General features: G+C 43.4%; 1 protein-coding gene across 1 annotated transcript in view; it reads left to right on the top strand.

Annotated features, from left to right (window-relative positions):
* Positions 1 to 16,461, top strand: part of ADCY10 (adenylate cyclase 10) — an 86,964-nt gene extending 70,503 nt beyond the window's left edge. Inside the window, exons 23-27 of the mRNA XM_066577789.1 lie at positions 155 to 333; positions 7,103 to 7,218; positions 7,587 to 7,704; positions 7,783 to 7,978; positions 16,264 to 16,461. Coding sequence (XP_066433886.1) covers positions 155 to 333; positions 7,103 to 7,218; positions 7,587 to 7,704; positions 7,783 to 7,978; positions 16,264 to 16,461 — 807 coding nt within the window. The remainder of the gene's footprint in view (positions 1 to 154; positions 334 to 7,102; positions 7,219 to 7,586; positions 7,705 to 7,782; positions 7,979 to 16,263) is intronic.
* The last annotated feature ends 1,481 nt before the right edge of the window (positions 16,462 to 17,942 follow it).

Below are 17,942 nucleotides of genomic sequence, written 5' to 3'. Positions count from 1 at the left end.
TACAGTAACAAGAGGAACATATCAAGACCCTATAGAGCAACTTCTAGTGGTACCAGCCTGCAGCATTGTTTAGATGAGCTGCTTAATGATGACAATATGATGACCTCTCTACCTTAGCATTACAACGTCCATCACCTTTCTTTTCATATTTCAGGTTCTCTTCAACTTGGGACAGGTTGAAAATGCGGAAATACTCCTCAGGAAATCATTACATTATCTCCAAAGATGGTTTCCCAGTTCTGTCCCTGAAGCGGCTGTGAAACTTCTAGTAGAAAATGCCAAGATTGGTCTGAAGAGATGCTGGCGACAAGCTCAGGAAATGCGCCCTGCCGAGTAAGGACTGATGGCAGGCTCAAATCATCTCAGCTATCTACTGTGTTTCCCCAAAAAGAAGACCTTATCTTATATAAATTTTTGCCCTAAAAGAGGCGTTGGGTCTTATTTTCAGGAGGGGGGGTTCTTATTATATTTACCTAGCTTGCTCTGTCCAGGTCCCTCCTGCTGCTCTCCAGAGCTCCGAAACGCTTCCTGCAGTCCTTGGACGCTCATACAACATCACTTCCCGATTACAGTATTTATAAGTCCCGCCTCCAGAAAGCTATGGCTGTGATTGGTTCTTCGACTATTGCTCAACCAATCAATGCAGCGCTGGATGAACAAATGCGATGTGATTGGTTTATCCAGCACTGCATTGATTGGCTGAGCAGCGGGGGAAGAAAAAATCAACAGCCATCGCGTTGTAGAGGCGGGATTTATGAATTAGCTGAGCCGCGGCCAATAACAGCCATTGCATTGGATCATACAGCACTGCATTGATTGGCTGAGCGGCGGTTGAAGAACCAATCACAGCCATCACTTCCTGGAGGCGGGATTTATGAATGCCATAACCAGGAAGTGATGTTGTACAAGTGATGAGGAATGTGGGAACTGTGCCGAACCTCTAGAAAGCAGCAGGAGGGACCTAGACAGAGCCTACTAGGTGATGTATTATTTTTTTGTGTAGTGCAGTTAGGGATTATTTTTGGGGTAGGGCCTATAGTTCAAGCTTCCCAAAAAATTAGGCTAGGGCTTTTTTTTGGGTAGGTCTTATCTTCAGGGAAACGGGGTATCTATCTATATATCTAGCTATCCTTGAAATCAAGATTATTCAACCCCATTGCAAATTTGTAACATTTTCAACTGTTTCCACAAAAATGCAAACTAAAACTATTTAAATAGCTCAACACAACTCATATAACATGCGGTTTCTCCAAATTTAACACAAAATTCCACATTTACTAGCTACTGCAGTCTCACAATTATTCAACCCCCTGAATAGAATCCCTCATAAGAGCACACATTTGGAAATAAGATGTTGTCTCAAGTACACCTGATGCAACTAATCAAGGGCTTCATTAGTTATACTAGATGTGATTGAGATAGAATACACTACATACCTAGACAGGTTAGGGCTGTGGACTGTGATGTATGATTGCATGTTAGAAATAAGTCAAGGTCCGAAAATGTAAGAGATAAGATCTTTGCTTTGTACAAACCGTTAAAAGGATACAAAATGATTGCAAAGCACTACCGGGGCATGGCAGATAAAGGAGGCTGTCACCAGCTGCCACTCGAGGAAACGCGTTGAACCTACAATCGAACCTTGAATATGGATACTGAGTCTTTTGCATCTGGCGTTGTATGCCTCCTGATGAACCATCACAATGCTTAGCTCTTTTTGACATCTATGAGCCCTAACCAGGAGCATAGTGGACTCTGTGCCCCATCCTCTAGCACGCTTAATGGTATCTGTGGTGCGCAGACATTTGGGAGATATTCTTCATGGATGTGGATGTCTCTCTCGGATCCACTGCTCTACTTATATAGGCATCACACTATGTTATGAGTGTGTCTGCCTTGGCAGACTGGCCGATTTGACTTGACATCCCATCCAATTCATCCAGACATTATTAGCTCTTTTATAGATGGCTTTTGTTAGGTTTATTTGCCAAATTTACAAACCTTCAGCTGTTTGCAAAACTGAAAGCAATCAATCTATCACTCACTTCTCTCCAGAGCATCCAGTGTCACCGAGCAGATCCAATGCCTTTCTCTACTATGGCAAATCCATAGTGCGTGGGGTGGAAGGGGGGATATGTTCGAGCTCTTCTTGCAGCAAAGATGGAAGTCATCTGTGCAGAATCCACTAAGGACTCGTCTAAGGTAAGAGATATTCATAGAACAAAATGCCTGATAGTGAGAAGTCATTACAAAGGCTTATGATACATGATTGATGATTTGTCATTAATTTCCAATTACAAAGTCTCTTCTTGCTGTCAGTAAATGTGAACATTCTTGTTTACATCCAGAGGCTGAAAACCTTTACAGATCTAAGGGTGGTTTTACATCTGCGTCTTGGGTTCCGTTTTCCTGCTCCGTTCAGGAAGCCGCTACTCGGACGCCTCTGCCCTGTGCCAGTCACTGCACTGGCTGCTCGTTAAGTACAGAATTCAATTTAAACTCACTACCTTCATCCACAAAGCCCTCCACAGTGCAGCGCCCCCCTATATCGCCTCCCTCATCTCAATCCATCAACCAGCCCGGGCTCTCCACTCTGCTAACGAAACCAGACTGAGCGCCCCTTTAATTTGAACTTCTCATTCCCGCCTCCAAGACTTCTCCAGAGCAGCACCGGTCCTCTAGAACGCACTAACAAAGGCTACCCGAGCAATCCAGGACTTGCAGAACTTCAGGCGTGCTCTAAAAATGCACCTCTTCAGGAAGGCATACCGCATTCCCTAAACAAACCCCTCTGTATGCCGCCTGATAACATGCTCCCTGACCTACTGACTGCAATCCCTGCTAGCCATCATAAACCGCTCCTGCAGTCATACTATTTCTGCCGTCACACGGCTAAATGTCTGACCATTGTCTATGTGTATAACATCACTCACTCTCCACCTCGCCATACCATGCACATCTCCAGCCCCTTTACCTTCTGTATCACCCCACTATTCGTAGTATGTAAGCTCGATGGACCAGGACCCGCACCCCTATTGTTTCCATCAATTGATTACTATGTAACCGTGGTTCTGTAATGTTTGTATTTTTGTCTTTCTGTATCTCCCCTGTCTATGTAAGCGCTGCGGAATATGTTGGCACTATACAAATAAAGTTTATTATTATTAAAGGGGAATCCACTGTCCGAACGGCTCCATCTTATTGACTATAATAGAGGGCCGTTCAATTTCCACTAAGCTTCCCGACTTTTTCTTTAAGTATTTTGTGCCAGATCTGCGACAGAACCTCCGACCGGGGGTTCCAATACAGATGTGAAATCACCCTAATAATTCTTCCAGCTGGACGTTTATTACAGTTATAACCATGTTTGTATAGCTGATGTATTTAGCTCACAGAGGATTGTCTACACTGGATACAAATGTAACAAACCCTGAGCTGTAAGATATATTAGGTGTTAATAGGTTATCAGGCTGAGCTGTGGTACCGGTGGCGGTTTCAGGCACTAGGTTAGAGCCTCAGGTGTAGCAGCCACAGGTCTGGTGAGTAGTCAGGGAAGAGCCAGGGGTCAGCAATGGGAGGTCTTGTGTCACGGTACAAATGAAGGAGGCGGGTAGTGTTGTCAGAAAGGAAGCCAGAAGTCGGTATTAGGAGGTCTCAGTTAGATAACAGATGAGCAGGTAGAACTGAAGCTTGATCGAGACTTGGAGCACAGTAATCACACGCTGGATCTGAGGCAGGGTCAGGATTTTATAGGTAGCCCCGATTAGTGGCAGGGCCAGGATAGGGAAGCAGGAACTAGGAATTAGTCTAGCAGGAAACAAAGAACAAGGCTAGAGTCATGTAGGGGAATTGTCCAAGGCTGGATGGCTTAATAGGTAGAGCCACCAACTAGAGCGCAGGAGGTCCCAGGTTCAATCTCTGACAGTACAAGATGTAACCACATAGGCAACAGTGACACTGTTTCTAAAAAAAATAGTCTAGGAAAAGAGGAAATAGCTGCATTGTTTGCACCTTTTTAATTTTCCTTGATTTTGAATTCAAACAATTCTGTTTGAAACAATGTTGCAGATTATCGAGGCCTACACCGACTACTCCCAGTGTTGCCAAAGACTTCAGGGGAGGAGGAGCTGTGAGCACTTTGCTGCATTATCATTGCAGATAAGTTTCCGCCTTGGCCCATCTGTACAAACGCTAAACAGCATTTTACGCCTTTCACTGGCCCTAAGTAATTTCAAGCTCTGCTTTGGTCACCTGCAGGATGCCATAGAATTTGGTAAGTAAATTCCGACAACTTACCTTATATAGTTGGCAGATAGATTTGCCACGTTTTTTCCCCACTTGTGTTCAATGGGAAAAACTGAAACGTTAAAAATACACGTAAAAGCCAATAGACCGCACATGCAGGGCCGCAATGTTGCTTCTAGAGTTGCTAATTTAGAGGGTATGTATACTTTTGCAATCATTTTGTTCTTCACTTTCTGATCTTCAGTCTAGAGCCGAGGAATATATTCACATGAGCCTGTAGTGCTGTCCACTAATATCTTAATCATCGTTTGAATTGTATACCTGTATAAACTGAGCAACAAATGATAAGCAAATGTATGATCATTCATTGTTCCGTCGCTGGCAGTGCTTATACTGAACGATTGTCGCACACTTTCGCATGATCCAATGATTAACCGATCGATCATCATACTGCGTAAAAGGGCTCGTTCTCCACTCCCTCTGCCCCCTTTTCTTGATTATATAAAGACAGCAAAGAAAGGGGCAGAGGAAGAGGAGAAGCACATGACTGTAGGATGTGACTACACAGTTTGTTTGTAGTCTGTAACCATGGCAACATATAAGTCTGCACTGGAGCTGTGTACACAACAGGGTAGGAGATTTTTAATCAAGACTTTCTGCAAAGTTGCTTAGTTTTTTTATTCTAAAATGTATTGAAACAAGAAAAAAAAAACTGGTTGCAAATGTGTTCACACCCTTTAAGAATGTATAGATTTCCACATTTTTTCCAATGTAGTAGAGGACAGCACTACTGTAGACCTGTGTGAGTATACGGTTATACTCTGGACAGAAGGTCAGGTAAGTACCTGATCACTTCATAGCAGAACAGAAGCAGATGGTTTGTCTTTTGGCTTTTCAGGGCTTCGCACTCAGACACTCGCTTTTCTGCTGGATAAGACTATTATGGAATATCGAATCCTTCCCATTCTTATCAAAACCCTGTTCCTCAGTAACAGGTAGGGTAAAGCTCTGATCTATGTCAATTTCTGTTTAAAGGGGGGTTTCTGATTTGGAAACCCGATTTTTATATACTGTATTAGGGAACTCTCTGTTAAATGAGTGGTTTGGGCCTTTTAACCCCTTGAGTGGCAGGTTTCCTACCACCCTGTCGTGCCCACCAGGGCAGGTTTTTTAAAATGGTCTAATCATTGAATTTCAACTAGTTTTGCAGTTGCGTCTCAAGAGCCATAACTTTTTCATTTTTCCATTGACATGGCCATATAAGGGCTTGTTTTTTGCGGGACAAGTTGTGATTTTTTAAACAGGGGGGAGGAAAAAAAGAAATGGGGAAAAAAGAAAAAAGGGGCCATGTCATTAAGGGGTTAAATAATGTATTAACTTCCTTCTCTGGGTCATTACGACGCACATGGATACCACATGTGTGATTGTATTTTTGATTTTTTACAAAGTAAAGGGAGACAAGTGTTTTTTTTATTTTTTTAATAATTTTTTAACTTTTTTTTTTTTAATTTTTTAAAAATTTTTTATTTTTTTTTGTCCCTTTAGGGGACTTCCACAGGGACCCATCAGGACCCCTGATCACATTCCAGGGGTCCGATGGTGACAGCCCTTTACATGCTGCAGTGACAGCCCTTTACATGCTGCAGTCACATAGACTGCAGCATGTAAAGGGTTAACACAACAGAGATCGGAGGTTTTCTCTGATCTCTGCTGTAAGAGCTAGTACCTAGCTGTCCTCTGACAGCTAACAACCAGCTCTCCCTGCCACAGAGACCATCGGCTTGCTTCTGACAAGCCGATGGTCTCTATGGCAACCTGTAAACAAAGCAGGACATTGCCGACATGTCGGCAATATCTTCTGCTGGTTTTTCAAAGCCCTTGCACTGCTCTGTGTGGGTCTGTGCAGGCAGAGCACACTGCCACAGCTTGTGGCATTGTGCTCTGCAGCTCCCATAGTGATACATAGCCCGGAAATCTTCCGGGGTATATCACTATGGGCAGTGGAGCTCGTCACGGAACTTTTCCGGGCGTGCCACTCAAGGGGTTAAACTGATGACCTAGGTGCCAGGCGGCGGTGCATGGCACTGTTAATTGTCTTAAAGATAGGATACAATTAATTTCAAATTCCACCATGGAGGATCAACAGGCTGTGCTGGCAAGCCCATTGAGCCCAAGCAGGGAGCAGCTAAATTGCTGCCCCCTGCTGTAGAGATGGGGCGCTGCCTGAGGCACAGTGCTCAACTCACCTCATAGACGGGTCACCCCTGGGTGTGTTTGTCTGGCCACTGCCTACAATACTTTGTAACTTGCCAGGGACAAAATCTTGGGTTCCATGGGAGGTCCCAGCAGTCAGACTCCCACCAATCAGCAAGCTATCCTGTAGATAAGGGACAACTTGCTGAGACGGCTCCACTCCTTTAAGAAAACTCATTGACTTCTATAGGAGAGTATGGTGGGCATGCTCTATGCAAAGGTCATTATACTGGGAGGAGGTGGATCCTGTGTTACCTGCCTCCAGTTTTAGAATATCAATCCTGTCTGTGAAGATAATGTAATGCGGTGGCTGCTGACACTGCCCCCAGTGTACACAGCACAAGCTGAAAAGTGACAAGAAGTATCAACGTATTGAAGGCTCAGAGTACAGTGTGAAAACATGCCATGTATCAGGACATATGTGACAGGACAGAGTACAGATTTTATAATCTCTTTACACTGGGGGGAGCTTTGCTTTGTTCATTATCCAGCAGGGGGTGTCAATGAACACAAAGACCTTCCAAAAGTAATAGGGGAAGGGGGAGGCAGCAGGAAATTTCAACATTAATACACTTCAGAATACTCAAGAAATCTTTGATTCCAGGTACAGAGAACTTGTATCCTTTGTTGGACGCATGGAAAGCCTGATAAACACCTACCACAGTGTGAAATTGCAGGCCTGGTTCTACATTATATGTCTTGATCTCCTGTTGGAAGGGGGTAAGCATGGACGTAACTTTAGACAGTGCAAACAAAACAGTCCTACCTGATTCCTAGTGTATAAGGGGGGCCTAAAGCCCCTCTGCCACATAAGAAGACAGCAGTATTATAAATGGCGGGACACCCAGTGGGTAGTAAGCCAAGACAAGCCTTCCCAGGCCTCGTTAGGTTGGTTCCAATGATGTCTAGTCATTCTGCATTGTACTGTAATTGATGTCTTGGGCTTGAGGAGGTGGAGTAGGACACATAGACTCTAAGAAGACCAAAGAGACCCTTATGTCATGCTCCACCCCCTCTTCTCCTGCACTAGACATAACAGAATGCTTTAGTCTTGCCTGGAGCGTTCCGTTAATGACGTCTGTTTCTAGGCTTCGCTTTCCGAGGAATGGACGACTGTTTGAAATTTGTGGATAATTTTCACACCCATTCCATCATCTCCTTGGAAAACCAAATCAAATTGAACCTGTTCTCCTCATTGGCGCTCTGGTAAGATCTAGCGCTTGTATTTTCTTTCCTCCATGGAAATTCATTGGTGCAGTGACATGAGTGGGGTCTTGTCCGTAGGTTCTGCAGGTTACAGGAGTGGGACCTCATCCAGAGCTTCTTCCAGATGGCAAAGATACTGCTGCCACAAACCAGCTCTTCGTTCTTCACCCTCTGCGGGTTCTCCAAGTTGTTGGAGTGTCAGGTGTTGGTACTACGGAAGACCATGGAGGAGCAATCTGAAGACTGGGACATCGTCAGCGACAACACAGACCAGGTCTCTGCTGGCTCATACAGTAGTGTTCAAAGAATAGCAATGAGGGTTCAGTATTAGGCCCCATTCTGTTCAACATATTTATCAATGACCTGATAGAGGGGCTGCACAGTAAAATATCAATATTTGCAGATGACACAAAATTATACAATATAATCAATGCAACGGAGGACAAGGTACGGCTACAAACGGACCGAGATAAGCTGGGGGCTTGGGCAGAAAAATGGCAAATGAAGTTCAATGTTGAAAAATGTAAGATTATGCACATGGGCAGGAGAAACGGATGTCACAAATATTCACTCAATGGGGTACTGCTAGGGAGAAGTGATATGGAAAAAGACCAGGGGGTAGTAGTGGATTATAGACTAAACTGGAGTAACCAATGCCAGTCAGCTGCTGCAAAAAGCTTATAAAGTTTTGGGGTGCATTAAAAGAGGTATAGAGGCGAGGGACGAGAACATCATCCTTCCATTATATAAGGCACTAGTCATGCCGCACATGGAATACTGCGTACAATTCTGGTCACCGGTGCTCAGGAAAGTGTTACAGTGCTGGAGGGGGTTCAAAGAAGGGCAACTAAACTAATACATGGAATGACGGGACTGGAATACCCAGAAAGGCATCAAAATTGGGATTATTTACCCTGGAAAAAAGACAGCTAAGGGGTGATTAAATAACTATGTATAAATACATGAGGGGACAAAACAAGGATCTCTCCCAGGATCTGTTTATACCCAGGACTGCAACGGTAACGAGAGGACATCCGCTACGTCAGGTTCCATCACCAACACAGAAAGGGATTCTTTACTGTAAGAGCAGTGAGACTGTGGAACTCTCTACCGGAGGATGTGGTGATGGCAAAATCCATAAAGGAGTTTAAAAGGGAACTAGAGGTCTTTCTGGAGTGGAAGGATATTACAGGATATAAATATTAGGTTAATTGTCAATTCCGGTATAGAGGCAGGTAGGAACTATAAGGGATTGATCCAGGGATTAGTCTGATTGCCATTAGCGAGTCGGGAAGGAATTTTTCCCCCAAAAGGGCTAATTGGCTTCTGCTCTTGGAGTTTTTGCCTTCCTCTGAATTAACAACACAGGAGGATAGACAGGCTGGACTAGATGGACATTGTCTTCATTCGGCCTTACAAACTTTTATTTCCATAAATGCAAATACACCAGAAATACTTCACGGTCCATACCAAATCAGAACAATAGCACAATTTATGCAGTTTGTGTTAATCCTTTACAGAAAGTAAAAGAAAAAAGGAATTTTTGGCTGTTCAAAAAAAATAGCAGTGCAGCATCCTTCTTTAAAACTCAAAAACGTCACGTATAAATGGAAAAATGTTTAAGATTTCACTTTACGATGAATGATTGAACTAATGTTTATAATCATCATGGTCTCTGAGAACTGCCTGACTTCTGGGCTGCATGGAGTCTCCCAACTTCTGGCGCATCTGAGCAGGTATTCCAGTCCAGGATAGTTGTACTACATTCAACAATTCTTCTGCATTTTTTAGTTTTGCCTCACAAACCTCATTTCTTATGTCACTGCACAAGTTCTCTAAGGGATTGAGGTCAAGGGATTGAGCTGGTCACTCCATGATCTCAATCCGGTTTGTCTATAAGCAGGATGTTGTTTGCTTATTGGAGTGTTATTGGGTCATTGTTGTGTTGAAGCATCCATTTTAAGGGCATTTCTTCTTCGGCGTTGGGCAATATGATCTCCTCAAGTATTTTCATATACTCAAAACGATCCATGATCCCTCATATGCGATAAATAGGCCCAACACTGTGGTATGAGAAACATCCCCATATGATTTTTGCACACCATGCTTCAATTCCGTGCTTGGGGGGGGTCACCTGACATTCTGTCTGCGGCCATTAGACATATAAGGAGCAGTTTTGCTTTCATCAGTCCACAAAATGTTGGGCTTGTCAATGTTTTCCTTTGCAAATTTTAACCTATTCAGGACATGTTTTTGTTTTTTTTTTCATCAAAAGGGACTTTGCTGGGAGTTCATGCCGGTAACTTGGCTTCACTTAATGGTCTTCTGATTGTAGCAGTAATCGCTGGGAATTTCAGTTTTTTTTTTATCTTTGTGGAGGTGACCATTGGCTATTCTTCGATCCATTTGTACAGTTGTTGTCGTTGTTAGCCGTTTACGACTCTCGAGAACCCTAAAGGCTCCCTCCCTCCATGTTTTTCGGTTTTGCACTGCCTCTTTCAGTTGTGTGATATCCATGCCAGTATCAGCTCTGACAGTATCAGCCATCGTGTTCTTTGGCGGCCAGGTCTTCTTTTGCCACTGATCTGTCCAAGCATTATAGATATTTCTAGCAACTCTGCTGACATCACATGGCCAAAATACGTGAGTCTGCCCATCTTCCCCTCCAGTGATATATCGGGTCTTTTACCATTCAGGACTTCTCTGTTACTCTTGCTGTCCAGGGTATTCGAATAGTAGTTCCCGGCTTCCTTCTGTGTCTTTTCTGATTTGGGTTGCCTCTTCAAGGCATTTGAGATTATTTTAGCTGAGCAGCCTGCAATTTGCTGCACTTCTCTATGTGTTTTTCTCTATTTTTAATCAAAGTATGTTTTTCAGCAGAACAATGCTTGAAACGACCCATTTTCCTCAGTCTTTCAGAAAGAAATGCGCTATAACCAACATGTGCAACATTTGCCGCCCTCCTACCGTAAATAATGGCCAGCATTAACATGTTATTCCACAGGACTTCACCAATTTAATTCCTCGCTGCAAATATTTTGAAAACTCCTGTTTCAATGAATGATTCATTCATTTAGAATAAGCAGCATGCACATCCAAAGAGCATGTACACACGGGGCGGATCTGCTAGGGAGTATCGGCAGCGGACAATCTTCAACAGATCTGCAGCTGAAAGTCTGCAACAAAACCCGCATTATTTGTTACGGATTTTGACAGTTTTAAAAGCACATTTTGGTGCCGAGTTCACCCCCTCATTGAGAAGACGTGGATCCCGGAAGAGTAAATAGAGATGAGCGAGCGTACTCGGCCACGCCCCTTTTTCACCCGAGCATCGCGATTTTAGAGTACTTCCGTACTCGGGCGAAAAGATTCGGGGGGCACCGTGGGTGAGTGGGGGGTTGCAGCGGGGAGTGAGGGGGAGAGGGAGAGAGAGAGGGCTCCCCCCTGATCCCCGCTGCTACCCCCCCGCACCGTCACGCCTCCCCCCGCCCCCCGGCGCCCCCCGAATCTTTTCACCCGAGTACGGAAGTACTCGAAAATCGCAGTGCTCGATCGAGTAATTACTCGAAACGAGTATACTCGCTCATCTCTAGCAAGCAACTAAAAAATTGACATACTTTGGGTTTAAATTCTGCACCACATCAATTTCCGCAGGGTTTTGTGCAGATATTTCTGTAGCACGTGGAAGAGATTTTGAAAATTTCTACTGTAAATGCCGTGGATATTCAGTGCGGAGGGTCCGCTAGGAAATTCCACACTCCCCACCTAATTTTTGGTCTTTTTCTTCTATTACTTAACCACACTTACAAGTTGATTACTTGCCATGTAGAAATATCACTTGTACCAAAAACAGTGATCTGTCAGGCTAAGGGCTCCTTCCCACGGACGGATTTCCGTCGCGCAATACGCATTGCGCATGCGCGCCGAAGCGTCCTGCGGGACGTAGGACGCCGGATCCGGAGGTAAGTATTGGGGTCTCTGGGGAGGCACCGTGACGGGCTCCGCTGTGGAATTCCGTGGCGCAGCCCGTCACGGCTGTGTGAAGCCGGCCTAACGATGTCGGACTGCTATATCTCACGGAAGTAGTGTGATTACGTTTATGTCCTCATGCCGCTTGTATTACTCCACACAATTCTGGACAGAAGATGCCAAGTCAGAAGTTGGAGGACACTGTGGAAGTGTGATGGTGGGGAGCTTATTTTATTGCTGGAACACAGTGGAGCCTATAAATTACTAAAAGGGCATCGAGCGGGGCCTATAAATTACTAAAAGGGCAGAATGAAACCTATAAATTTCTAAGGGTGCATTTACACAGGCAAGTGCATTATCAGTCCGAGAAACTTGGATCGATATCGCACTTGCAAACCTTCCATTTTCTATGTGAATGCGATGCGTTTTGCTTGAAAAATTGACCATTATTGCCTATGGGAGAAAAAAAAAAAAAAAGAATTGCGTTGCACTTGCATGTACACGTAAGGGTGAAGCTATTTTTTTTGCCCCCATTCAACAGAATCGCCTAAATATAGGACACACTGCAATTTTTCTCTTGCATTGCTGCAATGGTTTTTCCCCCATGTGATTTCTCACCAGCTCTGAAGCTGATCCTGTTTCAATGGAGACACATAGCTTGGCACAGGAATTGCGTACACGAAAGGGTAGATTTTTTTTTTTTAAATCAAAACCAAAATAGTTTCATTTGATTTTAGATGCATTGTAACAACAAAAAAGTAGTTGTAAACCTGTCCATACCCGCGATCGTATAGAATATGTCGAGATCAGTGGATTGTAGAATGTGAATATTCAGCTAAACCGCATTCCTTTTCTCTTCGACTCAGCTTATGCAAACCTTTAACCCCTTGAGTGGCAGGTTTCCTACCACCCTGTCGTGCCCACCAGGGCAGGTTTTTGGTAATGGTCTAATCATTGAATTTCAACTAGTTTTGCAGTTGCGTCTCAAGAGCCATAACTTTTTCATTTTTCCATTGACATGGCCATATGAGGGCTTGTTTTTTGCGGGACAAGTTGTGATTTTTTAAACAGGGGGGAGGAAAAAAAGAAATGGGGAAAAAAGAAAAAAGGGGCCATGTCATTAAGGGGTTAAATAATGTATTAACTTCCTTCTCTGCGTCATTACGACGCACATGGATACCACATGTGTGATTGTATTTTTGATTTTTTACAAAGTAAAGGGAGACAAGTGTTTTTTTATTTTTTTTATAATTTTTTTACTTTTTTTTTTTTTAATTTTTAAAAATTTTTTTATTTTTTTTGTCCCTTTAGGGGACTTCCACAGGGACCCATCAGGAACCCTGATCACATTCCAGGGGTCCGATGGTGACAGCCCTTTACATGCTGCAGTGACAACCCTTTACATGCTGCAGTCACATAGACTGCAGCATGTAAAGGGTTAACACAGCAGAGATCGGAGGTTTTCTCTGATCTCTGCTGTAAGAGCTAGTACCTAGCTGTCCTCTGACAGCTAACAACCAGCTCTCCCTGCCACAGAGACCATCGGCTTGCTTCTGACAAGCCGATGGTCTCTATGGCAACCTGTAAACAAAGCAGGACATTGCCGACATGTCGGCAATATCTTCTGCTGGTTTTTCAAAGCCCTTGCTTTGTTCTCTGTGGGTCTGTGCAGGCAGAGCACACTGTCACAGCTTGTGGCATTGTGCTCTGCAGCTCCCATAGTGATACATAGCCCGGAAATCTTCCGGGCTATGTCACTATGAGCAGTGGAGCTCGTCACGGAACTTTTCCGGGCGTGCCACTCAAGGGGTTAAGTCACGCTGCCAAACAGCTCCAGTATTTTTGTCTCGGTTCTATCACCTGAAGGCTTTTTTGATGCTGCTATTTGGGTACAAGGGGCGATTGCGGTGCTACCTGCAGAGGGCGATAGAGTTCGCTCAGAGACATGAGAACAAGCTGGAAGAAAGCTGGATCAGACTGAACACTGTAAGTAGTAGTGCAGATACTTAACAACATGTCGTATGCCTTGGATATGACATCTCCACTGTCCATCTATGTCAGATGTTTTACATTCTGTGTCTGTGAGAAACATGATTAATGGCATAAATGTATGAAAATCAATGCATGCCTTATACTTTTCTGTTCTCACAGACGAATATAGGACTTTCAATGTCCAATGTCCATGTAGATCGAACTGCACACAGACGGGTGTCCATGTGGAGTCCGATGCAAGTTGTGCCAGAATTTCCTAGGCATAACTCGCAAAACCTTCCCATGTTTATCAGTGGACTATTTAAGTACTTATTTCTCTACTCATCATGTTCTGGTCAAAAGTCATTTTTTTAAGTGCAAATTAATCACATCATGTCTGTGCCTTGTCATAGGTATGTGTGTGTATGTATATATGCATGCCTCTTCAGATCTATTTCATTATGTCTGAGGAAGAACCCTGAGAGGTTGGAAAGCTCACTATAACATCATGTGTTTTTGTTAACCATTAAAAGGTATCATATCTACAAGATTACTTGGTTTCCCTTACTGAGAACAATCACATTTAACAGTCAAAGTGGCACCATTAATAGAAACAGAGCGCCCTCCAAAGACAGCGCTAGTAGATTGTCTCCAATAAACAGCACCAGAAAAGCTTCCTCCATAAACAATACCGTTAGCAGTGAAGCCAGCGGCTCTGGTGCAACCTATAGTAGGAAGAGAAGAGAGGATGCCAGCTGTAAAGAAGCAATAGAAATGTTATTGGTGATCAGCAAGTAACATTTCGAGGTTCAGTGCCTCTTCATCAGACACTAGATAATAGACTACATAGCAAATACAAGTGCAATTTAAGAGGAAAATAATAAAAAAAGGATATATTAAAAACCAAATAAACACAGAAAGTGGCACATAAATGTATCATAAATGTATCACAGAGAGTACTTGGTGTTTTCTGTTTAAAGCACCTATTAATCTTGTGAACTTTTACTTTGTGTTTTTGACTCTATGGTTTTCTAAGAGTAGATGCAGGATTATATTATAATATATATACCTTGACTGGATCGTCCTTAAAGATAGATTACTAGATCTAATGAAGCGAATGATGCCAATATTAGATCTACTTTTTTAGTCAGTTATATTTTTATGTGATATTTTTTTTGTAGATGATAGATTTCTGCATTACTTTCTGTGTATTTGGTTAATATGTCCTATTTATAATCCTCTTTTTCTGTTATATTGCTCTTCTATTTGAAACGGTCTATTATGCAGCTGTCTGATGAAGAGCCACTCAGTCTTGAAACGCGTTACTTGCTGGTCACCAAAGTTTACACAGTTTCTTTACCATTGGCATCCTGGATTTTCTACCTACTATAGGTTGCACCACGCCTATAGCTTTTGTTTACCATGGCTCTCCATGCACATTGGTGCTGCATAGCCTTCAGCTAGCCAGCATTACTAGGTCGGCAGCACCTATTTCTACATTTTTGCCTTGCACAACTGTGTATCTGTATTTATATTCCCACGTTTTGTGTTTTGGACCACTGCAATCTTGTGCTTCTCTACCCATCTATTCTGTACAAGGTGCTCTGACCACATGCTCTTTTTTCTATACAACCAAATAGACTCTGAGCAGTGCCTTCTAACAAACAATACTATGGGTAGCGCTCGCAATAATCTGCATCAGAAGCGTGACCCCAATAAACAATAGTTTCAGCAAAAGCCCCCAATAAACAATGCCAGAAGAATACCCTCAATAAACAATACTGTCAATAGAGTGCCCTTTCACAAACTGCAGAATTAAAGGGGTTGTTCCGCGCTGAAATCCAAAATTTTTTTTTTCAATAGACCCCTGCATTATGCCCTGTTAAAAAGAATGCATTTGTTAGTTTAAAAAAAACAAAAAAACATTTCACTTACCTGCATCCCCATTCTGCAGCTTTGAAGATTTCTTCTTTTAAAGATGGCGCCGCTGGTCTTCTCCCACAGTGCACCACGGGTCTTCTCCCATAGTGCACCGTGGATTTTCTTCTCCTTTCTTGCGTTCCACTGCCGATACAGCCACCTCATTGGCTGATCGGCACCACGTGACGGAGGCAGAGCTACGATGACGACGCGCAGACCAGCTCTCCGGCGCGAGCGCACCGGAGCGGCCCCATTCACCAGGCAGAAGACCGGACAGCGCAAGCGCGTCTAAAGAAGCCAGAAGACACAGAAATTAGACGGAGCCATGGAGACGGGGACGCTAGCAACGAAGCAGGTAAGTGAATAACTTCTGTATGGCTCATATTTAATGCACGATGTACATTACAAAGTGCATTAATATGGCCATACAGAAGTGTATAACCCCACTTGCTGCCGCGGGACAACCCCTTTAAAGAAAGAAAAACAATTCTGTCTGCCACAAGGGGGAGCTCAATGTATACAAAGTTATACATCTGCCATTAACATCAATGGGAGCAATATTAATGCACATGCAGCTAGCTCCCTCTAGTGGCAGTGGCCTGTTCTGCTCAGAAATCTCCAGAATCGTACTATATGCTCCTGTACAGTTTAACAGCTGGAGGGTTTGTCTGTGTAATTCAGTACTATTCATGTCTGCAGGATTGCTGGTTTGAAAACCTGGCACAGGATTCCTGTCTGGAAGCAGCAGCTGAGATGCCACTATGGCAAGACATCGCCGGGACGGACACAGAAGTCTTAATCCGTAGGAAGTTCTTGCTGAAGCCATTTCCTGTTCCTGTGGCGGAGACCCCAGAGACTGAGGAAGAGCCTGATGCCAACACAGATACCATGGAATAAATAGACATGGATCGCCCTGCATATTACTTTTTCTCTTATTTGCATATTTAAAGAAGCAGTGACATAAAAAAAAAAAAGCTACACATTTTTAGTGTACTTGTATCGAGTAACTCCAAATCAACTTCCCTCACTTCAGCAGACACCTTACATTACTGGGTTGAGCCTATTTTCCCCTCCATTTTCAAATTATAGTTAATGTGAAAATTGAAAAAGCCCTCCTCGATTTCCCATTCCTTCAATCTGGCATCCGACAATCTTGAAAAAGTCCAATTGTCCAGCACATAGTGGCAAAGCAGTGTGGAATTTGATGAGATAAGAAGGAGGAGGCTGAGCAAAGAGAAGGCGCTGACGAGGCATGTTACAATGCAATGCAGAAGTGGTGATCACATGTTCAAATCCTCTAGTAGGGTTAATAAAAAAAAACAAACAAAAGCAAAACAAAAAAAGACTTCTATGGGAGTAATGGAAACAGCGTAACGATGCCCGCTTGGCTGTTTCCGCAAGTCAATGCAACATTCAGCCGTGCTGGGAGTAGAACTAGAGATAGGTGCAGGTCCCAGAGGTGGGATATGGACCTCTTAGGATTATGCCATGAACGTTTAAGGATACTTCAGCTAGGAATATCCATTTAAATTAGAAGTTCATGTTCTATTTAGTCAACATTAACCCCTTTCCAATCCACTGTCTGACGTCTGAAGACATCATGATTTAAGGCTATACAGCTCCAATGTTTGAAGACATCCGTTGGGGTTCTCTTACTATCTATTACCAGCCTCTCTGCTGTCGGAGCCTATCAAACGTGTCGCCTCATGCAGTACTGGCTTTATACAACGGCGCTATATGCTGGCTAATGGCAGAAAAAAAGTAAGCCCACTAGGAAAACCAGGATACAAATTGGATTGGAAAGGGTTAAAAACTCCCCATGTTGTACTTCAGATACTGCAGTAATAACCCAAAATGTGCAGGTTATATGACAGTGATGACGTCTCAGCCTGTTCAGTTCCTGTAGAGGTACTTACTCTATTATCACATCACAGCAGGGGCAGAACGGAGAGATCCTCACTGACTTGTCTTTAGTATTAAATTCTGCCTAACGTATTAAATGTGGTGACCCGACGCGTTTCCATCCTGCTACAATTTTTTCTTGATGGGTCATTTTGACAGCTGTTATTAATGCCACGCAGAACAATCAGAATAATTACTACAATGATCCTGGAGGAAAGCTTAGCAGGACGGAAACGCGTCGGGTCACCACATTTAATAAGTTAGGCAGAATGTAATACTAAAAACAAGACTGCGAGGATCTCTCTGTTCTGGTCCTGAATTGATGCGAGTACGTCTACAGCAATGCTACAGGCCGAGTCTCCAATACGGTCTTCACTTTTCTTAGCACCAGTGTATTGTGAAGCTGCGGCTGATTACTGACAAATGTGTCAAGTGAAACAAAATATCTGAAATAAAACACTGGCCAAATGTAACGC

The sequence above is a fragment of the Eleutherodactylus coqui genome, chromosome 8 (genome assembly GCF_035609145.1).
Source record: "Eleutherodactylus coqui strain aEleCoq1 chromosome 8, aEleCoq1.hap1, whole genome shotgun sequence".
NCBI classification, from domain to species: Eukaryota; Metazoa; Chordata; class Amphibia; order Anura; family Eleutherodactylidae; genus Eleutherodactylus; species Eleutherodactylus coqui.
The sequence above is the reverse complement of the archived record's forward strand: the minus strand, read 5'-3'. Positions and strand labels throughout refer to the sequence as shown.